At 51.7% G+C, this 27275-nt stretch overlaps 1 protein-coding gene across 4 annotated transcripts; it reads left to right on the top strand.

Annotated features, from left to right (window-relative positions):
• Positions 1–461: 461 nt before the first annotated feature.
• On the top strand, positions 462–27275 carry MFN2 (mitofusin 2). 4 transcript variants are annotated; one of them, XM_046661276.1, is made up of 20 exons: positions 462–643; positions 1871–2006; positions 2400–2481; positions 6443–6621; positions 10311–10446; positions 13262–13424; positions 14053–14177; positions 14889–14997; positions 15083–15190; positions 16523–16676; positions 16912–16979; positions 17117–17238; positions 18646–18772; positions 19175–19279; positions 19552–19654; positions 20052–20272; positions 20914–21069; positions 22488–22684; positions 23547–23681; positions 25162–27275. In XM_046661276.1, the coding sequence occupies exons 4-20, from the start codon at positions 6447–6449 to the stop codon at positions 25229–25231; spliced, it is 2274 nt and encodes a 757-aa protein (XP_046517232.1). In that variant the 5' UTR covers positions 462–643; positions 1871–2006; positions 2400–2481; positions 6443–6446; the 3' UTR covers positions 25232–27275. The 4 variants fall into 4 exon arrangements, with proteins under 4 accessions (XP_046517232.1, XP_046517233.1, XP_046517229.1 ...); XM_046661277.1 differs by having other exon boundaries at positions 1867–2006; positions 2414–2481; XM_046661273.1 differs by having other exon boundaries at positions 1867–2006.

The following is a 27275-nucleotide window of genomic DNA, read 5'->3' as shown; positions in this document are numbered from 1 at the left end:
GCTGGGGTAATCTCCCCTCTGAGCCTCCCGGGGCTGTTGTGAAGGTTAAATAAAATGATGTATGCTAGGTACCCTGCTCACTGACCGTTGTTGCTGTTCTTACTTCCTCAAAGTCAATTGAAGGGCAGCAGGCCCAAGCTTGCTTCCTGGCTTCCTCTTGAAAGCTCTCCTCTAAAACTGCAAAACGCAACCTTGGATACCAGAGCTGACAGGGGCTTTGGGGTCAGGTTCTGGGGCAACAAACGAAGGAGCAGGAACCTCTAATCCACGCCCTTATTTTTTTTTTTTGCCCCTTGACAGCTCGATGCTCCGCCCAGCCCAGCCCTGACGGGAGGCCGGCGGAACTACAGCCCCCATGATGCAGTGGGAGCCCCCGAGGTTACGTCATCGGCTTGGGACGCCACGGCGGTAAACGAACGCGATGAGACGCCCTTTAGGCGATAAGCCAGCAGACCTTTGACCCATTAGTAGCAGTAGGGTCGAACTAGCTGAGCTCCGAGTCCACCGACTCACCCGGGCCACAACGGCACACCTGCGGCGGCTGGAGGCGTGTGTCCTCCCTCCCCCTCCCGCCTCTCCCCAGGGTGGCGCTCGCTGGTGACGTCGGGGGTATGATGGCTGCGGCGAGGCCGGGAAGGTGAAGGTGAGAGGGCGAACGCTCCGGGGTGGTGGGGACAGGCCCGACCCGGCCCAGCCCCACGAGTCCCGAGCAGCCCGGCGTCTGCCGGTGGGACGCTGGGGCCTCGCGGGCTCGAGATCCGGGCAGGCGGGCGTGCCCACGCACCGGTCTCGTCGCCCGGCCCTCCGCGGCCCTGAGAGGAGGGGGCGGGACGCGGGAATCGGGCCTGGGAGTGGGGTCCCCTGAGCCTCCTGGTCGCCCCCGCCTTCCCAGTCTCCCCGGCCACATTCCACCCCTGCTTTTCCCCTGTTTCTCATCGCGTCCTCTGTATTTGCCAGCATTCACTCCGCACATCATAGATGCCCACGTTCACCACCATAGCGCTCTGCCCTGACCTCCCCCCCGCTTTGGGCACTTACTGCTCTCGTACTTACTGTTCTTATCTGTTTGCTAGTTTGACTTCGCACCGGGCGGTAAGCCCCTTGAGGGCAGGGACTGTTTTTATCCATTCCTAACTGAAGCGTTTAGCGCACAGAGACGGCACACAGAAAATACCGAATAATTAGGTGTTTGGATGGGTGAAGCCAGAACTGCCCATCCCCCTCTGTTGTAATCCTTCGTTGCCCTATTTCTTTAATTTCTCCACGCACTTTCTCTCCTCCCAGAAAGGGCTCTGATATCGCTCCTTCCCACCCCCAGGGGTGGAGTAAGGCAGCTTCACGTAATTGAAAACAAGTGAGCTTTGCAGTCACAGAGAGGTGGTATCTCAGTTGCCAGCTTGGCCGCTTAACTGGCAGTCGATCAGTCTTTTAAGTATTCCAAGCCTGTGCACCATAGAATTGAGAAATAAGTAAGATACTGTCTACAGCATCTGGCACACATAGGCTTTCAATAATTTCCGCTTCTCTTCCTCATCCCCACCCTCCATCTCTCGTCCTCAGTTCCACAGTCCCCAAGCCCAGTCCTTGTCCTGGTTCTGCTCCCTCCTCTTGCCCCTCTGGATGTGCCTTTACCCCTGCCACTCACCAGCACATGGCTGAACATGTGTTCATGCACACCCAGGGTTGGCTCCACAGCCATGTGTTGTTTTTCTCCCCAGGGCACTTCCTCACGTACCACCCCAGTACCTCAGTGACTAAGCTTCCCTCAGGGATGAGTTTGTTTGGCTTTTACACCTGATTACACATGTTTGGCACACCAGTTTTTTTGCTGCTTGTTGATGTGTCCCCTTTTTTTTCCTCCATAAGTCAGAATTGGTGGAGTCAACACAATTAGTAGCCAACTTCAAGCTGAGACAGGACAGAGGAGAACTCAAATTCTTTTCGTCTTTTTGACTCCGGCCATATCCATGATGCCAACCCTGTGAAGGTTTCTCACCATCCAAAAAGTAAGTGGTGGCTGTGACATCTGGTGCCCTGGATCTGGGTTGAGTGAAAAGGGATGTGCTCTGCTGGCCATCCAATGGCAAGTCTCTTGGATGGGGTCATCTTTGCACAGAGCTGGAGTTTTCCAGACTGTGTTGGAAAAAAACCTGTGTCTCTTTTCTGCTTCCGTGGAGGATTTCGCAGTTGCTGAGGGCCTGTTTAAAGGTTGACAGTTCAGAAAGTGGTGGGATCTCTGGGCTCCCTGAAGAATTCATCTCTTATCTCCCTCATTTGTTCTCTGCTGTGCTGGCTCCTCCCTTCCCCCCTCTGCCCAGCAGAAGTTGGCTCCTTATCACAGCTCTTCTAAGTTTGCTCTGCCCCTTTATCCTGTATACGCTTTTGTTTCAATTTCTCAGCTTCTCTGTTCCAGTTGTGCCAGCAGACGATCCGTGGATCCATTTTATTTTCCCTGCTAGGAGTTGCTGTGCGTAAAACTGGGTAAGGAGGTGGTGTGGATCAGGGACTGTGCTTGGGATCCAAATACACCTTGCAGTGAATTTTGCTACTGCTCTCCCTACTCCCAAGACACCTAATCCTCCTCCACTAATAGCCTAGGTTGAGGCAAAGCTTTTGATCACCTTGGAGTGCTGATAGCAGTTTCCGTTTAGAATTGGGTTTGCTTCTGGTCTTAGGTTAATGTCTGTTAATACTGCGCCCCTATCACTTTTTTGGGGTGGGAGTGGGAGACTACCAGAATGAGTGAGGCTTTTCCTAAAGTGTGATCTTCAGGATTTTAAAAAATGTTACATTTTGTCAGGTAAATTTGCAAAATGGTGCATTAAATACATTTAAACTAGTGTCTTTACAACAGGTCTTCCTTCCCCCCCAAAAGTCTTTACTTTGCTCATGTGCTCCACTGGAGGGGGAACATAGCATATAGTGTTTTACAAATTGATTCTACAGTGGAACCCTTTTTACATGGAACATTGGCTGTGCTAGAGTCCTGGTGACCACACTTTGGGAAATACTGCCGTAAACTCTCTGAAACCATAACTTCAAGAGCGGTTTGTAGCAGTCAGAAGCTACAACTCAAAGCATGCTGCTTAGTGTATGGCTGATATTGGAGCTGGGCTCTGGCCCCATGTGCCTGCGGTGAGCCTTGCAGTGAAATAAGGATATCAGAGCTTTCCAGAGGAGGAGCAGGAACCAGCTGCTTCCCGCCACTCTGTAGGGAGGAAGCCAGCCGGTGAAGCCTGGAGATAGTGGGGGCCCTGTCTTGGCTTGTGTGCGTGTATTTTGCAACTTTGGTCCATTCGTGCACATATGTACGTCCAGCTTGCTCTTTAGAAGGATTAAATCCTGGAATCTGAAAAGTTTTTTCAACTCTCTTGACTTACTGAGCTCCAAATACTAAGAAACAGACGCTTAGCCAAAAGTTGCTTTTTAAGAGAAAACTAGGTTTGTGTATTCCCAGGATGGCAGGGTAAGAAAGTCCTCTCCTTAGGGGCATTCACTCAGTCAAACCATGTCTCACAGTTGTGGAGGGGGAAAGCAGAAATGGAAATAGGTCACTGCTCTGTGTCAGACACTAGCTTTCTAGAAGCTCATAGACTAGATGGGGAGATAAAGTGTGATAAAAAACCCCACAAGTCTGGAATGCTTGCATGTCCTCTATGGAGACGTCAGGGAAGGCTTCACGGAGGGGGTGACACTAGCGTTGGGTCCAGGAGGACAGTAGGAGTACGCCAAGTGGGTGAAAAGAAAGAAGATTCCAGACTGAGAGCAGCATGTGCAACACAAACACCGACTCTCAGCTCGGGAATTGACAGAGCCAGAGAAATCAGACAGAACTCAGAGGGGTTGGCGCTAGGTTCCAGGTGAGAGGTTTGGGGCATGCAGCTGCCAGGTGGGGAATGGTGAGAGCAGGTCGGCTCCTGGACCGGCTGAACTCCGAGCAGACCTCATGACCTTGACCCACTCAGTTTTTACTAGTGTGCATGCCTTCGATTCTTGCACTTACTGAACACTAACGCTTTTGGTTTCGTTTCCTTTGGGCTTGCAAACAATGACCAGAACTTGAAAGCACTTGCGTCTGAAAGCTCGGCTGATCTCAGGGAACTTGCTGCCTGCGAGCAAGTCATTTCTGGGGCCGGGCGCTGCTGCTCCTCACCCCTGAGCACACCTGTTGACTTGATCCACATGCCGGGGTGGAGGACCTGTGGCTGTGTTGGTGGAGTTGCCTCTACCCTTCCCCGAAGGCTGGGTGTCCATGGGGAGAGTCTTCATCTTGCTGGTTTACTGTTGTTGCTTTATAACATGTAAAACTACCTTTGAGCTTGTACTGTGTCATCTTCTCAGTCTGTGTGGTATCACCTCGTTGTACACATGAAGAATCTCAGGCTCTGAGGTTAAATAACTTGCTCAAGTCTATACAGCCCAGAAATAGTACAATGACAATTTGATCCCAGTGCTGTCTGATTCCAGAATCTATCGTCTGTAACGCTCCCTCATGCCTCATCCCAGGCCCCTTTTCTTCTCCTTTCGGTGGTTCTCCTCTTCTGCTTATGCCCATCCCCTATCTCTCGAAGGGTCTTACCTGCTGGGCCACAGTAAGCCGGATTTCAGTGCCCTCTCCTTCTCTTCTTTGGAGGAGCCGGCAGTATTTTCTTCCCAGTTCCCCTTCTCAGAGCTCTGCTGTCTTTCTCATTTAAGCCCTTGACATGTGGCCTCTGCGCTAAGAAAATCTCTCACAGCTGTGGCGTTTCATAGAGGAAGGCAGAAATGGACATCTGTCACTTCTCCCTCCCATCTCCCTAGAAATTATTAACATCACAAAATAATACATGGTTTAGGCAAAACCTGTGGGTTCCCATTTCCCCGTGAGTCTGTCTGTCTTTCTGCCCACTCTTTGAGATGGTTAGTTCCTAGGGGCCACTTCAGTTACGATGCACTGTTTCCAGCTGTTCTTCCTGCTTCTCAGGAACTTGCTCAATACCCTTGGGTACCCTTTGGAAGTTTCTCCTGCATGTTCGCTTATGAGCAGTGCCTTCTCCGTTCCCAGACAGAGCGAGTGCTGGGTCTGGTGGATAGCTGGGATTAGGCTGTCTGGGGAGGGAGTGGCTGACAGAAATTTGCAGGGTATTGGAGAGGACAGAACAAGGCACACACAGCTGTGCACGCTCCCCCTCCTCCTCGGAGGGGCTTTTTTTCTTTTGACGTCCCGGGACCTGGCAGCTCTGCTGCAGAGATGGTTCTGTGCATGGTGGGAACTCTGAGGAGCATGCACTCTTGGGACCAGGGGTTCCCAGCCACCTCTGGGTGCCACCTTCTCTGGTCTGTCTGCCTCTTTTGACTTTGACCAAAGATCTCTAGTACTTTGGACTTAAAGCTCACAGCCCCTGACGAGCTGTTGTTATGTGAGAAAAGTAGCCTACAAAGATGTGTGGGATTGAGAGCAAGAGAGCTACCCACGCAAAAACAGACTGGGATGATAAACAGACGTCACAGTGCTTATCACAGAGTGGTGGGGGGCTATGGATTTATTTTTTCTTTTAGTTTCCACATTTTTTACAGTGCACACATTTATAATGCAAGAGACAAATTTTTTTTTAAATTTTTTTTTGAGGAAGATTAGCCCTGAGCTAACTACTGCCAGTCCTCCTCTTTTTGCTGAGGAAGACCGGCCCTGAGCTAACATCCGTGCCCATCTTCCTCTACTTTATATGTGGGATGCCTACCACAGCATGGCTTGCCACGCGGTGCCATGTCTGCACCCGGGATCTGAACCAGCGAACCCAGGGCCTCCGAAGCAGAACACGTGCGCTTAACCGCTGCACCACCAGGCCGGCCCCAAGACAAATGTTTTTAAATAAATTGTAGAAGTAGACGTCTTTGATTTGAGGATCACCCTTCCTTGTCCACCCGTCCCCCAAAATAAAAACAAAAGAACAAAATCTGTTAGGAATTAGGGCTACTGGCCACTGAATAGCAGAGTGGCCAGGGGCAGGTGGTGGGAGTCACTGACCTTGAGCGTCAGTCTGCTTTCAGTATTCAGTGCTTTTTCTCAGGTGGGTGATGTTAGGAAACGAGATTTCTGTCACGCTTTTCTCTCTAAGATTCAGGAGGGCTTCTCTGTGTCACCTCGTGATTCCTGCGTGTCTGAGTGGAAGGCAGGGCCTGTCACTGTTCAGCAGGCGAGGAGCGGCCGGTGCTAGGCCTAAACTCGGCATAGCGTCGGAGACCTCACCCTGAGACAGGGAGACTGGCTCAAGTGTCCTGAGAGGTCCCTTCTTCCTCTTGAGATGCTGGTTCTCCTCTCTCTGTCCCTGATCTAGTCTGGAGGGTCCTGTCTTCTTGATGGACAGAGCTGGTCCCATCACCCCGCTGCTCCCTGCCCTCCCCCAGCAGAGCCTCCCGAGCCGGGTGCTGCTGGGTGCACTCACGGTATCTTCTCTTGCAGCGCAATGTCCCTGCTCTTCCCTCGATGCAACTCCATCGTCACAGTCAAGAAGGATAAGAGACACATGGCTGAGGTGAATGCGTCCCCGCTCAAGCACTTTGTCACTGCCAAGAAGAAGATCAATGGCATTTTTGAGCAGCTGGGAGCCTACATCCAGGAGAGCGCCACCTTCCTCGAAGGTAAGATAGGCAACCTGCTCAGCCAGGCCCACTCCTACCAGTTTCCATATTTCCGTGCAGGATTTGGGGTGAGGAGGTCCAGCCCTGCCCTTGGGCTGCCAGATGGGTTGTCACCTTCAGCAGTGCTCTGTTCTCGGAATCACATGGAATTGGGCTCCAGGGCGATTAGGCCAGGAAAATGAGGAACCTGCCATTTAAGAATTCCTTATAATCTGTTTCATTTAATCACAAGGGATGGGTGAATCTTATCCCGATTAGACGATAAGCAGGTTGAGCCTTGGAGATTGTAAGTGACACATCAGGGCTCTACCCAGATGTCTCTGAGTCCAAAGCCCAGGTGTTTTCCTTGGCCTGGTTCTGGCCACCATTAATACCAGGCACTGTCTGGGTGTTGATTGTCCCTGACCCGGGTGTCCTTTCTCTCTGATATTTTTAGATGACAGGATTACAGATAGGAAACTTGCGTCACCAGCCCCTTTTCCACTAGTTACTAATTTGAGCCCAACCTCTGGGCCCCGCCCTGTCAGCAGGGAAGGATTGGTTCCTGGGGCCCCACTCAGTATGGTGCCGCTGACTTTCTCAGGCTTCCTTTCTAGAGGGTGCACCTTGGCTCCAGGTCCTGCGATTGTTAGTGAAGACCCAGTAGCTGAGTCTTCACTTGGTTTCCTCATTTTTGAAAGAGGGGCTTAGGTAAGACAAGGGGTTTTCAAATTCTAGTCTGTAGAGCCCTAGGAGTTCAGTGGAAATGCCCCAGGGACACGCTTCTCTCCGCTCAAGTGGCTGGGCTTCTGGTGGTGTACATGTCGGGCTGCTACTTAAGGTTCCCTTTAAAGAAAGGGAATGTGTCCAGCACTATGGTCTGAATGTTTGCGTCCCCCCAAATTCACATGTTGGAATTCTCAGGTCCAGTGTGATGGTGTTAGGAGGCGGGGCCTTTGGGAGGTGATTAGGTCATGAGGGTGGAGCCCTCATGAATGAGATTAGTGTTCTTATAAAACAGACCCCACAGAGCTCCCTAGCCCCCTTCAGCCATGTGAGGAAACAATGAGAAGTCTGCAAGCTGGAAGAGGGCCCTCACCCAATCAGGCAGGCACTGTGATCTGAGACTTGCAGCCACGAGAAGTGTTAACAGTACCTTTCTGTTGTGTGTAAGCCACTCATTCTGTGGTATTTTGTTACAGCAGCCCGAACAGACTGAGACGAAGAGTGGGCTCTTTATGCCTTGCCCTTAGCATGGTGCTTGATGCAAGAGAATTTGTTCCCTAAATATTTTTTAAATTTAAAAATCTGGATGGGGGCCGGCCCTGTGGCCTAGTAGATAAGTTCTCATGCTCTGCTTCGATGGCCCAGGGTTTCGCTAGTTCAAATCCTGGGTGCAGACATGGCACCGCTCATCAAGCCATGCTGAGGTGGCATCCCACATGCCACAACTAGAAGGACCCACAACTAAAAATATATAACTGTGTATCTGGGGGCTTTGGGGAGAAAAAGGAAAAATAAAATCTTTAAAAAAAAAAAAACAAATCTGGATGTTAAAGTTGTACGATTGGTGGTTGACGTTAGTCTGCTTCGTTGCCCATTTATTTAGCAGTAGCTGTGGTGCGCCTGGTTCTGTGCATGCAGAGATGGCGCAGACTAGGCCACTGTCCTCTCAGAGCCCACACTAACTCTCTGTGATGTTCTGAGTCACTTACTCAGATGGTGCTATGGGTGAATTCATGTTTAATGAAGGTGTTTATGTGATGGCCTCAGGAATGGGTGTTTTGACTTCTCTTTTTTATGAAAGTAGTATGAGGTCTGTCTTATTGCTGGACTGGAAGGGAAAGAGCTAGAGTGATCCTGAGATGTGTTGGGGATTGCGCTGGCTGGGGGAGAGGATGGTTACTGCCTTGGGAGTGTTGTCTTAAGGGCAGGTAATGAGAGCTTGCCTGTCTACTGGCTGTTTCTTTTAAATGTAGCTACAGGCTCCCAGCTTCCTTTGCGGTGCATTCCGAAGGCCATGCCCACATAAGGGAGGAATGTTGGTGGGTGGGGTGTGTGTGACCAGCGGATGTGGGGAGGCCTTGTTGGTTTGATCACTTCCTTTCATGGCACCAGCTGCAGGGGAAGCTCACTGGGCAGTCACTGGAATGCCACTGATGCTCCAGATGCTGTGGGAGTGCTCGGTGCTGGGGCCTGTCAGCCCAGTGGTTCACTAGTGTCTTAGTCTGTTTGGGCTGTTGTGACAGAAATACCATAGACTGGGTGTCTTATAAACAACAGAAATTTATTTCTCACAGTTCTGGAGGCTGGAAAGTGCAGGGTCAAGGCACCAGCAGATTAGATGTCTGGTGATGGCCGGCTCCCTGGACTGATGTCTTTTCTCTGTAGCATCACATGCAATCACATGGCAGAAGGGGCTGGCTAGCTCTCTGGGATCCCTTTTATAAGCACTAATCCCAGTCGTGAGGGCTCCACCGTCATGACCTAAGCACCTCCCAAAGGCCTCACCTCCATATACCATCACATCATCACACCATGTACCATCACATGGGGGGACATAAACATAACTAGATGAGATGGGGGCAGGATCTTGCTCAGTAGCTCCCATCTGTCGTAATTTGTTTTCCATCTGCCTGTGAAGGGCGCTGGGAAAAAGCAGTGCAGTGATCCCATTGTCTGTTCGCTTAGCAAGCTTTGTGCACCTGCTGAGCACTGGGTGCTGGCATTGGACAGCTGGGCCCTCACGTGGTGGATGATGCAGACAGGTGAGCTAGGCAGTTACACTATGGTGAGGTCAGTGCTAAGATAGCAGAAGTATAGGGTGCTGTGGGAGCACAAACAAGGGGACCTGACTGAGGTTGGGGGGAGTCAGGGAAGGCTTCCTGGGGGCTGTGCAGTCCAAGCTAGACCTTCGGCTGAGTGGAATGGGCCAGAGCACCCAAAGGCAGTGCATCAGTTCTTTGAGTGGGGAGGGGAGGTTCAGGGCAGGATTGAGCAAAGCCCAGAGTAATGGTGAGGCAGCGTGGCGGTGTGGGGATGTGGTGAGGTGGTATGGGAGGCAGCGGGGTGGCAAGAGACCCAGTGGGAGCAGTAGGCGGGGCCCGGTCAGGAACAGCCCTGGGAAGGTGCACAGGGTGCTTATGAGCCCGGACTCTGGAACCAGGCTGCCTGCTGCCGATGCCGGCTCTGCTGTTTACTAACGCTGTTCGTGGTAAATGACAAGGATTATATGAGGCCGTGTTTGAAAAGTGATCAGAACAGTGCCTGGTATGTAGTGAGAACTTTGTAAGTATTTTAGTAAAAAACATATAAGTAAATGATGGCAGTTAACATTCAAGAACTCATGTGTCCCAGCCACCATTCTTAGCACTGTTTGTTTTAGTTCATTTAATCCTTGCAGCATCACGCGAGGTGGGTACTGTTGTTATCTCCATTTCAAGGGTGAGGAAACTAAGGTGCAGAAAGCTTCGTTAGCCTGAGGTCACAAAGCTGGGAAGAGGCAGGCACCAGCACTCCCTGTACGGGAACCCAGGCAGTTGCTCCCAAGTCTGTTCTTACCGGCTGCGCGACAGGCCCCTCAGTGGGGAGTCTGAACCTTCAGTGCGGCCATAGCAGGGGGCCCCCGTGGTGGATTCTGTCCCCTCCGGACTTGTGACTGTGGAACTCCTTTGACCATGTGGTGCCCCTTTTTCAATCTCCATCTCCAGACACCTACAGGAATGCGGAATTGGATCCCGTTACGACAGAAGAACAGGTCCTGGATGTCAAAGGTTACCTGTCCAAAGTCAGGGGCATCAGCGAGGTGCTGGCCCGGCGGCACATGAAAGTGGCTTTTTTTGGCCGGTGAGTCCTTGGAGCCCTCACACCTTCTTTCTTCCCGGCTGGGAGGGAGTGCTTTGTACAGGATCACAGTCTGAGCCCCAAGGCAGGGCGCAGCTGGCCTGCCTCAGAGTTCATTGCTCTGCTTCTTTGTTGTTCTAATTTTTAACTGTGGTAAAATACACGTAACAGAAAATTTACCGTTGTTAACCATTCTTAAGGGTGCAGTTCAGGAGTCCTAAATACATTCGCGTTGTCGTGCAGCCATTGCCACCATCCATCTGTAGGACTTCTTCACCTTGCAGAATTGACACTCTACCTGTTAAACACCACTCTTGTTCCCTTCTCCCCCCGGCAGCCACCATTCTATTTCTGTCTCTGTGGATCTGACTGCCCTAGGGACCTTGTATGAGTGGAATCATACGGCATTTGTCCTTCTGTGACTGGCTTATTTCACTTAGCATTACGTCCTCAAGGTTCATCCATGTTGTAGTGTGTATCAGAATCCTCTTCCTTTTTAAGGCTGAATGGTATTCCTTTCTGTGTAGATACTGTGTCTTGTTTATCCATGCATCCATGATTGACACTTGGGTTGCTTCCACTTTTTGGCTATTAGGAATAATGCTGCTGTGAACATGGGTATAAAAATATCTGTTCAAGACCCTACTTTCAGTTCTTTGGGATATATGCTCAGAAGTGGAAATGCTGGATCATATGGTAATTTTATTTTTAGTTTTGTGAGGAACCACCGTATCGTTTTCCATATCTACGACCATTTTATATTCCCATCAGCAGTGTACAGGGTTCCAATTTCTCCACACCCTCCCAACACTTGTTTTCTGTTTCTTTGGTAGTAGCCATCCTAGTGGGTATGAAGTGGTATCTCATTGTAGTTTTGGTTTGCTTTTCCCTAATGATTAGTGATGAGCATCTTCTCATGTGCTTATTGACCATTCTTACATCTTTGGAGAAATGTCTGTTCAAGTCTTTTGCCCATTTCTAAATTAAGTTGTTGTTGTTGACTTGTGGGAATTCTTTATGTATTCTGGATATTAATCCCTTATCAGACACATGATTTGTAAATATTTTCTCTCATTCTGTGGGTTGCCTTTTCACTCTGTTGACTGTGTCCTTTGCACAGAGGTTTTTTATTTTGATATAGTCCATTTTGTCTTTATACTTTTGGTGTCACACCCAAGAAATTGCCATATCCAATGTCATGAGGCTTTTCCCCTATGTTTTTTCCTAAGATTTATAGTTTTAGCCATCAGATCTCCTTAGTCCACTTTGAGGTCTAGTAGGCATCTCTGGAGTGTTTTCCACATCAGTAAGCAGTTCTCAGTGGACACTGACTGTGTGACCTACAGATTGAACTCAATTCTGCACTGTCTAGCTAGAGGTAGTGTCAGACTCCACACTGCCACAAGCGTGCCCCCACTTCAGACGCCATTTGGAAACCTGTGCTTCTGACCAACTGACCGTAAATCACAGATTCCCATGACCCCCCCTCAAGTTGGATTGATTTGCTGGAGTGGCTCCCAAAGCTCAGGGAAGCATTTACTGACGTTGACCAGTGTATGATAAGGGATGTGATAAGGGATGTGATAAAGGATACACAAACAGCCAGATGAAGAGGTATGCAGGGTGAGGTCTGGGAGGGTCCTGAGTGCAGGACCTTCTGTCCCCGCTGGGACTGGGAATGCACCACCCTCCAGGCATGTGCATGAAGCTCATCAAATCTCATTGTTTAGAAGTTCTTATGGAGCTTAATCCACAGCCCCCTTCTGCCTTTTCCCTGAGGTTGGAGGTGGAGCTGAAAGTTCCAGGCCAGTAATCACTTGGTCTTTCTGGTGACCAGCCCTTCCTGAGACTGTCTGGGGGCCTCACCTTGAGCCACCTCAGCAGCGTAAACAAGTGTGCTCAAGATGGGCTCCTTATAAATGACAACAGACACTCCCATCACTCAGGAAATGCCAGGAGTTTTAGGAGCTCTGTGCCAGAAACTGGGGACAAAGACCAAATATGTTTCTTATTATACTACAGCACCTTTAAAAAAATTAAAATCCGGTAGAGGGGAAAAAGGCCTGTGGACAGGTTGGGTGCTGTGCACACTGTGGTAGCCTGAGGAGTAGGCACTCTGCTTTGAGTCCCACCCTTAGTGATCTGTGACCTCAGGTGTGGCTCTCAGCTCCTCTGGCTGTCCTTTCTTTGTCCTCGCCTCAGAGGTGTGGCCCCCATCTTGGTGAGTCAACTGAGTAGAGCTGTTTTTCGAGAACCGGGATACCGAACGGGGCAGGAGGGCGACAGTAATCTCTCCGGTAGCCAGCAGTGACCAGCTGGTTCTGGTCTGGTGAGGAGGAGCATGACGGAAGAAGAGCAGCAGTACAGGCCTTTTGTGCAAAACCCAGGACATTGGGGTCATTTGGGGTCATTCAGCTGAGGTCCCATAGACTGAGGATGACACCCCGGGGGGTGAGGCAGTGGTTTCAAGTAGAGGAGCGGGTTATCCTTTGGAGACAGGTGGTCTCCACAGCGATGCTGGGAGGCTTGCGGTCGGGCCGGGCTTACCTGAGGACAGGTTAAGTGTCTGCATGCTGGTGCTGCACTGTGTGAGCCCCTTATAGGTTCCTTTGCAGTGATGAACCGGGAGCACATCACAGTCACGGGTCAGTGGTGTTTGTCCATCCATTTTCATAAACTCAGAGTGTCCACTCTGCCTGTCCGGGCTCTGGTGTCACTGCAGAGAACAAGCCTTTGGACTTCCAGGCTGGTTACTTTGTTGGGAAAGCCTAAAACTCGGATGTTGGTAGCTTCACTGACAGCCGGTATTTTCTCATAGGACGAGCAATGGGAAGAGCACCGTGATCAATGCCATGCTCTGGGACAAAGTTCTGCCCTCTGGGATTGGTCACACCACCAATTGCTTCTTGCGGGTAGAGGGCACAGATGGCCACGAGGCCTTCCTCCTCACGGAGGGCTCGGAGGAGAAGAAGAGTGTCAAGGTGAGGGCGCTGTGGCAGGACCATGCCCGTGTAGCCTTCTGGCCCAGCTTTCAGCTGTCTGGGTCGGGTCCATTATGACGGGACCGACAGGAGAGGGCAGTGCCCCTGCAGTGGGGTACAGGAAGCCCTGTTCTAGCCCAGCGAGAGCTTCAGGGAGGGTCTGAAACAATCCGGAGTCTTCACTTCATTGCGTGTGCCAAGCAGGCCATCTGACTTCTCTTGGCAATGAAGAGAGTATGTGCCTCGTTCTTTTTTGAGGTGTTGCCAGAGAGCGATTCCTGCATTTGCTCTGTGATTCTGACATGTCAGCTAGGGGCATGCACATTTTGATTTTTCTGAGAGCCAGTTGCATTATTTTTTGGGGCCATATACTCATTTTGGTTCATAAAGAATTAAGGGAGAACACCCTGGGCTTTAGGATGACATCCAAGAAAGAAGCTTAAAGGAGGAGCAAAGAATAGTTGGTTCTTATTTACAGCTCCCACCCAGCTCTTGACTTTTTATATGTGAAATGAAAGAAAAAGGAGTAGCACATTGGGCAGCAGCCTCAGGCCACTGTGCCGTGGCCCAGTCTCCTGGCTGGTGGCTCTTCTTCAGCCGTGATCTTTCTTTCCCTCCTCCCCATCAGACTGTGAACCAGCTGGCGCACGCCCTCCACCAGGACGAGCAGCTGCACGCTGGCAGCCTGGTGAGTGTGATGTGGCCCAACTCCAAGTGCCCACTGCTGAAGGATGACCTCGTGCTGATGGACAGGTAAGAGGGAGGGTGCCTCCCTCAGAGGTGCAGATTGGGCGGGCACCAGGTTTCCGTTTCTGGATCATCCAGACCAGGGTCCCCAAGGCCCTGTGGTTGCTCTGATTAAGTGTTACTTCCTTTCAGTCTGGCTCAACCAAATCCTCCTGCCTCTTGGGTTTCCTCCAGGGTCTGTACTCTACCCATGGGCATCAGTGCCCTGAAGATGTCCCAGTGATGGTCTGAGGACACTGTGGAGGGGTAGGAGGGATGCTCGAAAGTGGGAAGGTTCTCAGCCTCAGTCCAGTGTTAGTCTGTGTGTTAGGGGTGGGAGCCTGTGGTGGGGGGCTCTGTGGGGTACGGGTTAGGTTTTACTTCTCTTGAAGGAGCACTTTGCCCTGCTTTGTGGACAAGTTATACCAAGAAATACAGTACTGCAGTGCTTCCTGGGCTCACATAAATACAAAACTTCACCTTAATTGTGTATCCTCAAAGTAAAATGACAAATCATTATGTTTTTATAAAAGTGGTAGATGGATGTGGCAAAAAACTCATTTTCACGCAATGTGGAAGCTTATGAAATGAAAACTAAGATTTCCTCCAATAAGGACCAGGCCTGATTTCTGTCCCATCTCTAGCTTTCCTCCCTTGCCTGGCCACCTCAGGTCTGTCAGAGCAGGAAAGGTAGGGCCCATGCTCTGTGTGTCTGATGATGGTTTACCTGTCACCTAGCCCTGGCATCGATGTCACCACAGAGCTGGACAGCTGGATTGACAAGTTTTGCCTGGACGCTGATGTGTTTGTGCTGGTGGCCAACTCGGAGTCCACCCTGATGCAGACGGTAACCCCTCCTCCGCCTTTTCCCACACTCCTGGGGCCCTGGCTGGCACCGCCCCGCCTACACTGAGGTCTTTCTCCTTGTCCAGGAAAAGCAGTTCTTCCACAAGGTGAGCGAGCGCCTGTCCCGCCCAAACATCTTCATCCTTAACAACCGCTGGGATGCGTCCGCCTCAGAGCCCGAGTACATGGAGGAGGTTGGTGCCGCTTCATTCAGGGGTTTGGGGAATGGCATCCCTGTGAGCGGCGTCCTCCCGCGGCCGCTTCGTGCGCTCCCAGGCCATGTGAGGTCTATGACTTCCCTGAATGAATTTTATTGCCAAAGATTTCCCAAGTGTTCCCTGGGGTCTCTGTGGTGTCTTCTGGTGGCTTTACAAACTCTCTTCACTTCTCCCATTCACTTTCCCAGAGCCCTCTGCTCTTTGAGAGGCTTTCTTCCAGGTCTGAAAAGCATCCCCACCACAGTAGCTGCACCCTGTGTGGGGCCAGTGCTCACTTTGGTTCATGAAGAACTAGGCAGGGGCCGGCCCCATGGCCAAGTGGTTAAGTTTGTGCACTCCGCTTCAAATCCTGGGCACGGACATGGCACCGCTCATCAGGCCATGCTGAGGCAGCATCCCACATGCCATAACTAGAAGGACACACAAATAAAAATACACAACTATGTACCGGGGGCTTTGGAGAGAAAAAGAAAAAATAAAATCTTAAAAAAAAAAAAAAAAGAACTAGTCATTATAGAACAGGCTTGGCTTTCAGAAGACATCCAGGAAAGAAGCTTAAAAGAGGAGCAGAGAATAGTTTGTTCTTACTGACAACTCACAATTTTTAACTTTTTCTGTATGAAGTGAAAGAAAAAGGAGTAACAGATTGCTACTATTGGATGGTAAAGTGTACAGTCAGCAGGCTTACACTGAGCAGTGTAACTTTGGTAGATTCTTAACTGTTCTGGAAATTCGATTTCCTCACCTGTGAGATGGGTGTAATAGATAGAGTTGTTGAGAGGATGAACTCTTAGAATTGAGAAAAGCGCCTGGCATATGGCAGCTGTCCACAACAGGCTGTTACCATTTGTAAGTTCTAACGGTAGAACCTGGGGCTTCAGAGCTAAAGGATTGTCTGGTGGCCCCGCTCATTTTATAAATGAGTTCCTGGGAGGATGGGCTTGTTAGTGTAGAGCCCGGGTTTAGGTTTCTTTCCTTCTGGGGCACCAAAGTGAGACATTATATAGGCTCTAACAAGAGGCAGTTTGGGGCATGTTTAAGCATTTCTGCTTGCATATGCATAAAGTATCTTTGCCAGGCTGTACCCCAAGAAACCCCCATGACATTGATTCTGGAGAGCTTGGTGGATAGAGAACAGAGATGGTGGGTGATGGTTTGCTCTCTGTGTGTGTTTACACCTTGTGAATACTGAATCCTGTGGCTATATCACCTGTCTTTTCGAAAAGAGGCAGTTCGGGGCTGTGGGCTCCATCAGGAGGGGCCCCCCACATCCCACCTAGCCACGTGCCCCCATCTGCTTGGTTCCAGGTGCGGCGGCAGCACATGGAGCGTTGTACCAGCTTCCTGGTGGATGAGCTGGGCGTAGTGGATCGAGGCCAGGCTGGAGACCGCATCTTCTTTGTGTCTGCCAAGGAGGTGCTCAATGCCAGGATCCAGAAGGCCCAGGGCATGCCCGAAGGAGGTGATGATGGAACGGACTTCTTTCTTGTCCCTGATTTGAGACGTTTGGTCTCATGCTAAGTCGCCTGGTAGAAAGTAGTTCTGAGATTGAGATGATGAGAAGAGCCTTGAGTGAGAAGCTCTTTGCTTCCCAGCCAGTGTTTGGCCAAGTGCCCCGTCGGCTCGGTGTTGGGGGATCTCACCATTTTCCTTCACTGCCAAGTTATTTCCAGACTAATGCCGTGCAATTCTCCTAGGGGGCGCTCTTGCAGAAGGCTTTCAAGTGAGGATGTTCGAGTTTCAGAATTTTGAGAGGAGGTTTGAAGTGAGTCCTTTGATTATGATATCTGGTGATTCTGTGCTCCCCAGCTGTCACTGGCTGTGTCCCTGGCAGTGAGCCTGGCCCTTGGCTGGGGGCACCTGGTGGCCTCTGCCTCCCTCAGTGCCTCTTGTCTGTTCCAGGAGTGCATCTCCCAGTCTGCAGTGAAGACCAAGTTTGAGCAGCACACGGTTCGGGCCAAGCAGATTGCAGAGGCAGTCCGCCTCATCATGGACTCTCTGCACATCGCGGCGCAGGAGCAGCGGTAAGAACTCGAGACTGTGGGCAGGCGGAGGGGAGCGCTGGGCAGTGATAGCCTTGCCCCTGCCTGGGATGTGCCCAGGGTCAGAGCCCCCAAGGCAGAGCTGGGTCTCTGGGTTCCCACCAGCCCATGTTAGATCCACGTGGAGCCGCTGGTGAGGAGGGCCGTTGGCTGGCTGTCCCACCTGGCCTGTGCAGCGTGGTTCCCTGAAAAGCCACCCGCACGAGCCCGCGTTGGAGGCCTCAGCCCAGTGCTGCACTGCAGCCATTCTCAGAGCATAAAGTGGAACACATTTTTTAAAAATAACTGTTTTTGGAGAAATTAAACTATAGGAAAATACGGAGAATAATGTAAAAATGCCTTGCTTCTACCACACAGAATTGACAGTCTTTGCTCTATATTTAAGTTAAAAAAAGACAGAAAAAAATGTTAAAGACCCTTTGATTCTTCAGCTTCTGTCCCAGTGGCACTCTGCGCCCTCCTCAGAGGCAGCTGTGATCATGAATGTGGCGTGTAGTCCTGTCATCCATTTTAAAAAGGACTTAAATCCTGAAGACGTACGTGCATGTTGTAGCTTTGTGCGCGCTGTGACTGTGCCGCTCCGGCACCGCACTGCGCCTGCTCCTGCACCTGGCTTTCCTTTCCCCTCGGCATCGTCCTTGCCCTTTTTCCTCGTTGATACATGTAGTTGGAGTTCATGACTGTTAACTGCTATGGAGGATTCCATTATATTCCTGTATATATTCCGTATGTATACTCTGTAAATATTTCTCCTTTTCCCACTGATTTTAGATTTCATTTTTTGCTATTGCAAACCCTGCTGCAGGGGTCACCAGTTTCCGTGTCCCCTTGTGCACATTTGTCAGACTCTTTCTGGGATTGATTCCTGGAGGTGGCACTGTTCGTCTTAGAGGAAATGTGCTTTCAGTTTTGCCCATTTCACTCTGTTGCTTTCTGAAACATCTGAGCCATTCGTGGTCCCACCGCCGGATGTCTGGCGCTCCTTCCCCGGCCCTCACCACTGCTGCAGACTCACTGAGCCTCGCCAGGATGCTGCACAGAGTAGTGGCTCTTCCTTGCTCCATTTTCCTGATTACTAGTAAGGTTGAGCTTTTTCCCCACATTAATTGGCAGAGCTTGTTCTAAACCCCCTGAAAGTACCCTCTGCCTCTGTCACCACCACATCTTCCAAATGGAAGACCTAAGGGCGAGCAGTTGGCACCACCTCTCCCCCAACCTGGGACGGGGAAGGGCACACCTCTGGGCATATGTGAGAAGCTACCAAGACCCCCTGGGCTCGCCACGGCCAGGATCACAGCTGGGGCCCACGCAGGCTTTCTGGCGTCCCCTCTTGCTCCTCTGCTTAGTCCGTGGGGACCTGGGTCTTGTAACCAGCGCCCTTTCTCTCAGGGTTTACTGCCTGGAAATGCGTGAGGAGCGGCAGGAGCGGCTGAGGTTTATTGACAAACAGCTGGAGCTCTTGGCGCAGGACTACAAGCTGCGGATCAAGCAGATTACGGAGGAAGTCGAGCGGCAGGTGAGAAGCGGAAGGAAGCGCTTGGGGAGATTGGGACTCAGAGTCAAGTCCAGTGTGATGCAAAAGTGAAAAGCAGACATCCTCGTCGGGGCACTTCTCAGCCTCCGGGAAAGAACTGGGGGCCCTGATGTGAGAATGGAGCCTCCTTGGGTTCCTTGTTCCTTCGTGTGACCCTGGAAAGGTCGCCCTCTGGGCCTCCTTCTCCACGTCGTAGAGCAGAGTTTGCGCCCAGTCTCTGATGTCCCTTCTGCCTCAGAAGCTTTAACTCCACAGATCAGCTGAGGAGACTCTGGGTTGAGGGGAAGGCTACACCGTCTGTTGGAGTCTCTCAGACTCTCCTGGTGCTGCAAAACTGAACCACATTCTTCTTGGGGCTTAACCGCGTGCTTCCTTCTGCTGTAGGTGTCCACGGCGATGGCCGAGGAGATCAGGCGCCTCTCTGTGCTCGTGGACGAGTACCAGATGGATTTCCACCCTTCTCCAGTAGTCCTCAAGGTTTATAAGAATGTGAGTTGTTAAGCAGTGGGTGCCCTGGGCAGGGGCCCCTCTTAATCCCTTTTGGCTCCTGGATGGAATCACCGAGCAGACAGCGATTCAGCCCCCACTGGTCTGTGTCAGGGCCCCTCAGCCAGGGAAACGAGACCCAGGTTTCACGCAGCCTTCCGCCGTCCCCTGGTGGGCGGGGCTGACCAGCCTCAGATTTCCTTGTCCGTTGGCTTTCCAGAAGGAACTCCCAACGGGGCGTGCTGCTTCCCTTAACTTCTCTCTTCTGGTTGCAGGAACTGCACCGCCATATAGAGGAAGGACTGGGCCGAAATATGTCCGACCGCTGCTCCACGGCCATCACCAGCTCCCTGCAGACCATGCAGCAGGAGATGATAGGTCAGTGGCACAGGGGACTCGGGACTTGAGGCTCTGGGCTGCCCAAATGGTGAGTTGACTCAATGCCCTCAGGTTCTGGGTATGTGTTGTGAGTTCATCCCACGCGTAGACTCCAGGAGCCGTGTTGTTACCACGTGGGACTATCGTAGGCTGAGTTTGGCCTGCTCCTTAAATCCACATGAGGCTTAAATGTCAGCAGGTCTGGAGCCTCGTCTGCATACCCCTGGGGAGAGCTGGCCTGCCTGCCCTGAGTGAGGCACTCGCAGTCCCACAGGCCCGCTCGTCCAGGCCTGGTTTCGGGGCAGAACCATCTGCATCCTTGGTGGTGGCTGACTTGGCACTGGTCTGGCGTGGGGGCTGAGCTGATGTGCTTTCTCCTTGTTTTTGTTCCTGACAGATGGTTTGAAACCCCTCCTTCCTGTGTCTGTGCGGAGTCAGATAGACATGCTGGTCCCCCGGCAATGCTTCTCCCTCAGCTATGACCTGAACTGTGACAAGCTGTGTGCTGACTTTCAGGAGGACATCGAGTTCCATTTTTCCCTTGGGTGGACCATGCTGGTGAATAGGTTCCTGGGCCCCAAGAACAGCCGCCGGGCCTTGATGGGCTACAATGACCAGGCAAGCAGAGTCCCTCCCCCTTGGGCCTCGCGGGAGGTCAGTCTGCTCCCCGTCTCCGCACACATGAACCACTCTGAAAGGGGTTCCCTGAGGCCGACAGCCGTGGCATGTGTGCCGCCACATGGCACACCACAGTCGAGGTTTTTGCCTTATCCTGGGCACTAATATTTGTGAAATCACAAATAATAGCTATATTACTTTCCAATATATGTTAAGGTAAATATTAAATATTATTATATTTAATCTATATTTATCTATATATATTAAATATAGATGACATATATATCCATATAGCACCCTTTTAAAATTCAGATTTTAAAACACCCCACTCTGTGCTGCTTGAGTTATTGTATGTACTACTCTTGGCGCACTTGGCGAAGTGTGCTGAAGCGTTCCAGGATGGCCACTGCTCATATTTTGTAGCATCCCACGATGCTTACCATTGGGCTGGCACGTCTGTTATGAAGCTTAAATCCTTCTCTGCTACCTGCAAAACTCAATTTCCCTCATTTTGCTTTTGGAAATTGAAGAGCTGTTCTCTGTGTTCCCGTTCCAGGACTCCTAGCCTCGAGGGTCACTTGAGGCTTGTATAAGAGACTTGCCACATTCTTCTCAACCCTTCCCCTCATTTCTTTCTTCAGGTGCAGCGTCCTGTCCCTCTGACGCCGGCCAACCCCAGCATGCCCCCCCTGCCACAGGGCTCCCTCACCCAAGAAGAGCTCATGGTTTCCATGGTCACTGGCCTGGCCTCCCTGACGTCCAGGACCTCCATGGGCATTCTCGTGGTTGGAGGAGTGGTCGGTGACAAACCCTGCTCGGGAAGTGGGCGGGGGGTGAAGGGCAGGCGAGTGGGGACTGAAGGGCACACTTCTGGTGGTGCTCCCTGCGTTGGCCCAGCACTCCTCAGCACGCACAGCGTTTCCACATCCATCTCTTCACTGTGGTCTCATGGGGAGCTTTGCAGCCTTAGCCCTTGAACATATATTGATTGACTTATGTAAGTCCCACTCAACTAACATGATGTTGAGAGCACTGTTCCCATTTTACAGATGAGGAAAATGTAGGTTTGGTTTGCCAAAGACACAGCTGGGATTTGAACTCTGGCCCCGTCTGACTCTAAGGCCGTGTTCTTTTCCCTGTAGGGCCTGTACTACATGATGGATAGGGAAGTGACCTGAGAAATTGATAAACCTGGGTTCTAGAGAGCTGGGCTTGACCAGGAGTTTCTCATTTGTAGGTGAGGAAACTGAGAGCAAAACGTACAGGGGTTTAAGACGAAAGAGCCAGGGGGGCCTTGAACCCTCGTCTCTCCATCTCCTGGTTTTGTGGCCCTTTCCTCCCACCCCAAGGCCTGAGGTCGCAGGCTGCCTTCTTGATAATGAGGTGCTCCCCACATCCTGACTCAAGACACCCTGCAGCCGGAGTCATTTAGGCTTCCGATTCTCTCGAGGATGTGGGCACGTTCTCTATCATGGATGCTTGAGTTGTGCAGTGGTGGCAGAACGTGGCTGTAACAGACTGTGAGGAATTGCGTTCTCCGCTTGTGCGACTAGGGGGGCACAGAGCCGAGGCCCCTCTCCCTGCGTGTTTGCAGATGGGTCATGCTCTGGTTCATTTTTCATGGATGGTGACCTGGCAGAGGGTAATTACTGGAGACGCTGACACTCGGTGGTTATGTAGCCCTTTTACAATATCTCAGTTTACCCAAACAACCCTGTGAATTGGGTGGAGACCATTATGCCCATTTTGTAAGGAAGCAGGTGTACAGAAACTTGCCGAAGGTCACACAGCCAGGATGGCAGGCAGCACTGGCGCCTCGATTTCCAGCTCTGAGTCCCGTGCTCTGAGTATGACCACACTGCCCTGAACCACAGTATTCCACCCCAGACCAAAAGAAGCCATCTGCTGAGGAGTGCTGTGCGGAATCCTGCTTGTTGTCAGTGTCAGCAGCACGGGTGTTGCTTTAAGAATTCTGTGTGCCTGGATCTGTGCTTCTGCTTCCAGCCCCATCATGGGGCCAGCACTAAGTTTCCCTCATTTCCAAACTCGAGACAGTCCCTGCCCTTCTGGCCTCAGTGGGATCAAAGGTGTTCTGAGTAGAAACACAATGGCTCCTTGGCTGGGGATCTCAGGCCGGTCCTGGCAGCAACAGGCTGAAGGGATGAGCACTGGGATGGCAGAGAGGCTGTGCCGGCTGACCGCTGTGCCTCTGCAGGTGTGGAAGGCCGTGGGCTGGCGGCTCATCGCCCTCTCCTTTGGGCTCTATGGCCTCCTCTATGTCTACGAGCGTCTGACCTGGACCACCAAGGCCAAGGAGAGGGCCTTCAAGCGCCAGTTTGTGGAGTACGCCAGTGAGAAGCTTCAGCTCATCATCAGCTACACCGGCTCCAACTGCAGCCACCAAGTCCAGCAGTGAGTGTCCCCATTAACCCAAGGGGCCAGCGTTGGCTCCTGGGGTTCAGGTCTTCCCTGGAGGTTCCCTCCTTACCTGGCCTGGAAGCCACTGGGCCCTGAGCATCGTCTGACCCTGCTCTTCAGCTGTGTAGTGCCAGCTTGAGGCCAGGGTTGGGGAGAGGCGTCTCTCCAGAGACACCTATGTCCTCTGCTGGAACCAAGTAGGCCTCTGCTCTCCCAGGGAAGGAAGACATGAGACATGGGAAGACAAGGGACATTATGTGTAGGATTTTTTAAAGGTTGCCCTGCAGGGCTTGGGTGTGGATATAGCCTTGAAATTCTAAGCCACAGCCCCTTCTTCATGGCACGGCTTGGGTCAGGTGGGAGTGGATCCGTGATCTGGGTGGTGTGGGGTGAATGGCAGCTCCCTGCCTTCTGCTGCTGTGGCAGGCTCTTTGCTAGGCATTTTGCTCCTAATTTTTCTTTTTCTTCTCCAACCCTTTGAGGTAGACGTGTTTTTATGGGCATCTCCTTTCTCAAAATGAGGGCATGGAAACTTGAGGAGTAGTCACTTGTCCCCTGTCACTCAGCTGATGAGCAGCAGAGCCAGGATCTGAATCTTGGTCTCTTGTGCCCAACCCAGTGCACACTGTTCTGTGCTCCTGGTTCTCACACTCTGGTGTTGCTGAGTATGTGTGGTGGTTGTGATGTCTGTGGTCTCAGCAAGGGTAGAGAAGATTCTGCCAAACCAGGACTGGCACAGGGCCGAGCCACCAGCAGGGGACAGATGGGCTGCGACTGCCCTGCTCTGGGTTGGATTTAGCCACCGATGGTGTTCTGCAAAACAGCTGCATGGTTGGTCCGACTCTCTCCCACTCAGGGAACTGTCTGGGACCTTTGCTCATCTGTGCCAGCAAGTCGATGTCACCCGGGAGAACCTGGAGCAGGAAATTGCCGCCATGAACAAGAAAATTGAGGTTCTTGACTCGCTTCAGAGCAAAGCAAAGCTGCTCAGGTGAGGCTGGCCTGGGCGGCGGGGGCGCTGGGCTCTGGGGTGTGGCTCAGGCATGGTGGGAGCTCAGTTGCTTGTCTGTGTCTTGGGCACGGACACCAATCTCTCTGGTGGGGATTTAGCTCACTCTTGTGGTAGGTGTTTGCCAAGCACCCGCTGGATACCAGGTGTAGTGCCAGCATTGGAGGTTCAACGAAATGGTCACTGCCCTCAGGGCGCTCGCATCAGGGGCGTGGTGGCAGCAGAGGACCAGGCAGAGCGGTGCTGTGAGGTCGCAGCTCACACACCTCCTTCATCGCAGTGTCTTGGGCCCTTGACACAAGATGTTCCTCTCAACCCTCAGCATCCCTTCAGGATCATATCATCACCTCCGTTTTATAAAAAGGAAAGTTGGGGCCTGCAGAAGTTGAGTAGCTTGTCTGGAATCCCACAGTAGATGGTCGAGCCAGGACTAGAAGAATCCAGGTGCGCTCAGCCCCGGCGCCCTCTGACACTCTGCACACTGGTTGTCCTTTGTTGTCTACCGTGTGCCGGGGACACTGGCTAGACCTACCATACACGTCTTACTCCATTTCTCTCTGAGCTCAGAGAAAGAGGCATACCAGCGTTTTTGCCCACAGGGAAGCTGGTTAGGCAGCAAGTGACTGCCAGAGCCCAGATTGGAGCCCAGATCTGCCTGGGTCCCTGTTGAAACTCTGAGTTTGCAGGAGAGAGTACCGGTCTTGGAGCTGGGTGTCCTGTTCCTGGTCCAGACGCTCCTGTTCTGGGAAATCACTGAGCTTTCCTGTGTCTCCTTGTTTTCATCTGTGGAGTGGAGTAAGATTTCATGACGCAGCCACCCAGCAGAGTGTAAAAGTCCTCGGCCCACTCAGCTGAGATAACATCAGTACACGGGGACCCTGTGCTTCCTGCCCCCGCCCCTGACGTCAGCACCAAAGGGGAGCTGCGTCCGAGGGCAGCTGCTCCAGCCCCTCAGCTGAGGAGTGGACTTTCCCTTCCCTTCCTTTCCCTGGCTGCAGATCTGCCCTCCTTCCCACCTTCCTGGGACAGCCATTTTCTAGGGCCTTACACATAGCTCCTCTCCTGGGAAATCTCGGGTTGGAGGGGTGTCCGTGCTCCTCGTCAGCCACAGGGGCGGGGTGAACCTGAAAAGGGCCGAGTGTCAGCAGCCCAACCCCTTGCTTGACAGGCAGGAAAACTGGTCCGACAGTTCAGAGGCTTGTCCGTGGTCCCAGGGTGAAGCAGAAACCGGGCTGGAGGGTCAGAAAAGCCTGCCTTTCAGCTCCACCACTGATTAATCTAGTGTGACTGGAGGAAGTTATTTAAGCTCTCAGGGCCTTGTTTTCCTCCTCTGTAAAATGGGGGTTATCAGGGGAGTAAGTGAGACCACACGTCCAGTATTCTTAGCACAGTGCTTGGCATAATAATGCGAACGTTACCTATTATCAGCTGTTACCATCACACAATAACCGTTTCTCTGCAGGAATAAAGCGGGCTGGTTGGACAGCGAACTCAACATGTTCACGCACCAGTACCTGCAGCCCAGCAGATAGTGGGCGGCCAGGAGCGGAGCCTGCGGGGAGAGGGGCGCGGCCGCCGGTGCGCGGGGCCTCCCACCAGCGCCCCGTGCAGTTCCTGTCAGTTGCCGCCACTGTGAGAATTGAAAGCACCCACTGTCTCATACTGTTTTGAGCCCTTAAACGCTAGTTATTTTCCCCTCCTTTCCCTGATGTTGAAGGAGGATCTTCTGGCTCATACCCCTAAAGGAGACTTTTTTTAAACAATGACTATGGACAGCATGGTACCAGGGAGTTAAGTCGAGTCTTTTCTCTACCTTGTCAGGCTCGCTTGATTGAGAATCATCTGGTTGCTTGATAAGGTCGTGGGATCTGCCAGCATTGCCGAATGCCTGACTGGAGCCTTTAAGGGTATCGGGCAGACCCCTCCTCCTCTGGCCAACACTAACGCCCACCCATGCACACCTGCCCTCCTTGCCCCCAGCATGCCCTCGAGAAAGGCCTCCTTAGGGCGTGGTTGGATTTTCTTCTGGATTGCACCAGAGGTAGTCCCAGAAAGGCTGAGTCCATCCCAGAAGGACTTGTGGCTTGTGTATCAGTTTTCTTCAGCTTTCCTGCTTCATCCTGTTTACAGAGCCTTCCCGACATGTCTTTGTGGTAGGGCTCAGGATGCCTCGGGTTCTCGGCTGAGGCAGGTCCTATGCCACAAAGGGTAGGAGAGATGGTACAGAGGTAACTGCAGTAGTGAGAATAGCTTAGGGGAGATGGTGTGTGGAGGGGTGGGTGGCCCTTACTGTGACAAAGAGGGACTTGTCTCCCTTCTCTTCATTGTGTCCCTTGTTCTCGTTTTGGTCCTTGGCCTATGTAGTCTGGTTTTATTATTAGTGAAAGATGGTTTGGTCCAGACTGATAAAGGACGTGGTAGAAGGAAAGATGGTGGCAGGATGAGGGGAGGGGGCCGAGATGGCTGGAGAATGTGGAGTCAACACAGAACAGGGTCCTCCGTTTGACCTCGCTCTGTGAGGGGATCGTGGTGGCTGAGAGCTGTCATCCCACTAGCTCGATTGCATCCCTGTTATATCCCTTAAGAGACGTGCCCCCACTCCTCACCCCCGCCTTGGCCCCAGCTGCCCTTGGCCACCAGTCCCCTGGATTAAGGCTCCTGTGCCAGTGATGCTGCAGTTGGCAGGGAGACAGTGTGGGCAGCCCCGTATCTGTCCTCTCACCCACCCCGGTCCCCAGAGCCTCGAGCTGACACTCATTTGGCCTTATGTTGACTTTGAGAAGTGTTTCCCGTTGTTGAGTTTGGGGGTTGTTACTGGTTGAAGTGGGGGCAAGTTTCTGTCTCCTAGGCGTTGACTGTCTGGGACAAGCAGCCTTTGGGCAACAGATTTTGCAGAGCAGGTCAGAGAACTTCCTAGAAACAAGCAGCACCTCTCTCCCAGAAAGAGGTGGGGCTCAGACCGAGAGGCGGGGCTTGTCCTACTCTTGAATCCACCGCCCTTCGGCTTCGGGGAAATGAGTTGGTGGCCTCTACTCACTGGTGGGTGGCCACGCAGGTGGCGTCCTCTCCAGGCGTCTGCTTGTCCTTCACACCATCTGCCCCGTTGTGTGAAACAAAGTGATGGACTTTGCCAAGGTCGCTGTGTGGTGGGAGGATGTTCTGAGCGTTTGCCAGGCCTGGATGGTAGTCATCTCACACAGCGTGTCAGGAGAAATAAGCATTACATAATTCCAATGAATTTTGTTCTTTTTGGGGGAAAAATTATTTAGAATATAAACATATGAATTTTTTAAATGTAGCCCCTGGGCAATGAATGGAGTTTTGTGCTCCTTTACAATAAGTAAGGGTAAATTTATAACTCTGAGGGAGAGACCATTTCTGAAAGAAGTTAGGCAAAAAGCACTTTAATTTAATGCTGCTAATTTTGTTCTCTGTTTTTATGTTCATCTGCTGGAGTGCAAGACGTGCTTGACACAGTTTTTTCTCCGATGTATTTAAGGTGATATATTTGCCTGAATTACTCCTGTATCATTGCTGATAATATTGGAAACTAAAATAAAACCTAATTGGAAAGCC

Source organism: Equus quagga, chromosome 5 (genome assembly GCF_021613505.1).
Source record: "Equus quagga isolate Etosha38 chromosome 5, UCLA_HA_Equagga_1.0, whole genome shotgun sequence".
NCBI lineage: Eukaryota > Metazoa > Chordata > Mammalia > Perissodactyla > Equidae > Equus > Equus quagga.
The sequence above is the reverse complement of the archived record's forward strand: the minus strand, read 5'-3'. Positions and strand labels throughout refer to the sequence as shown.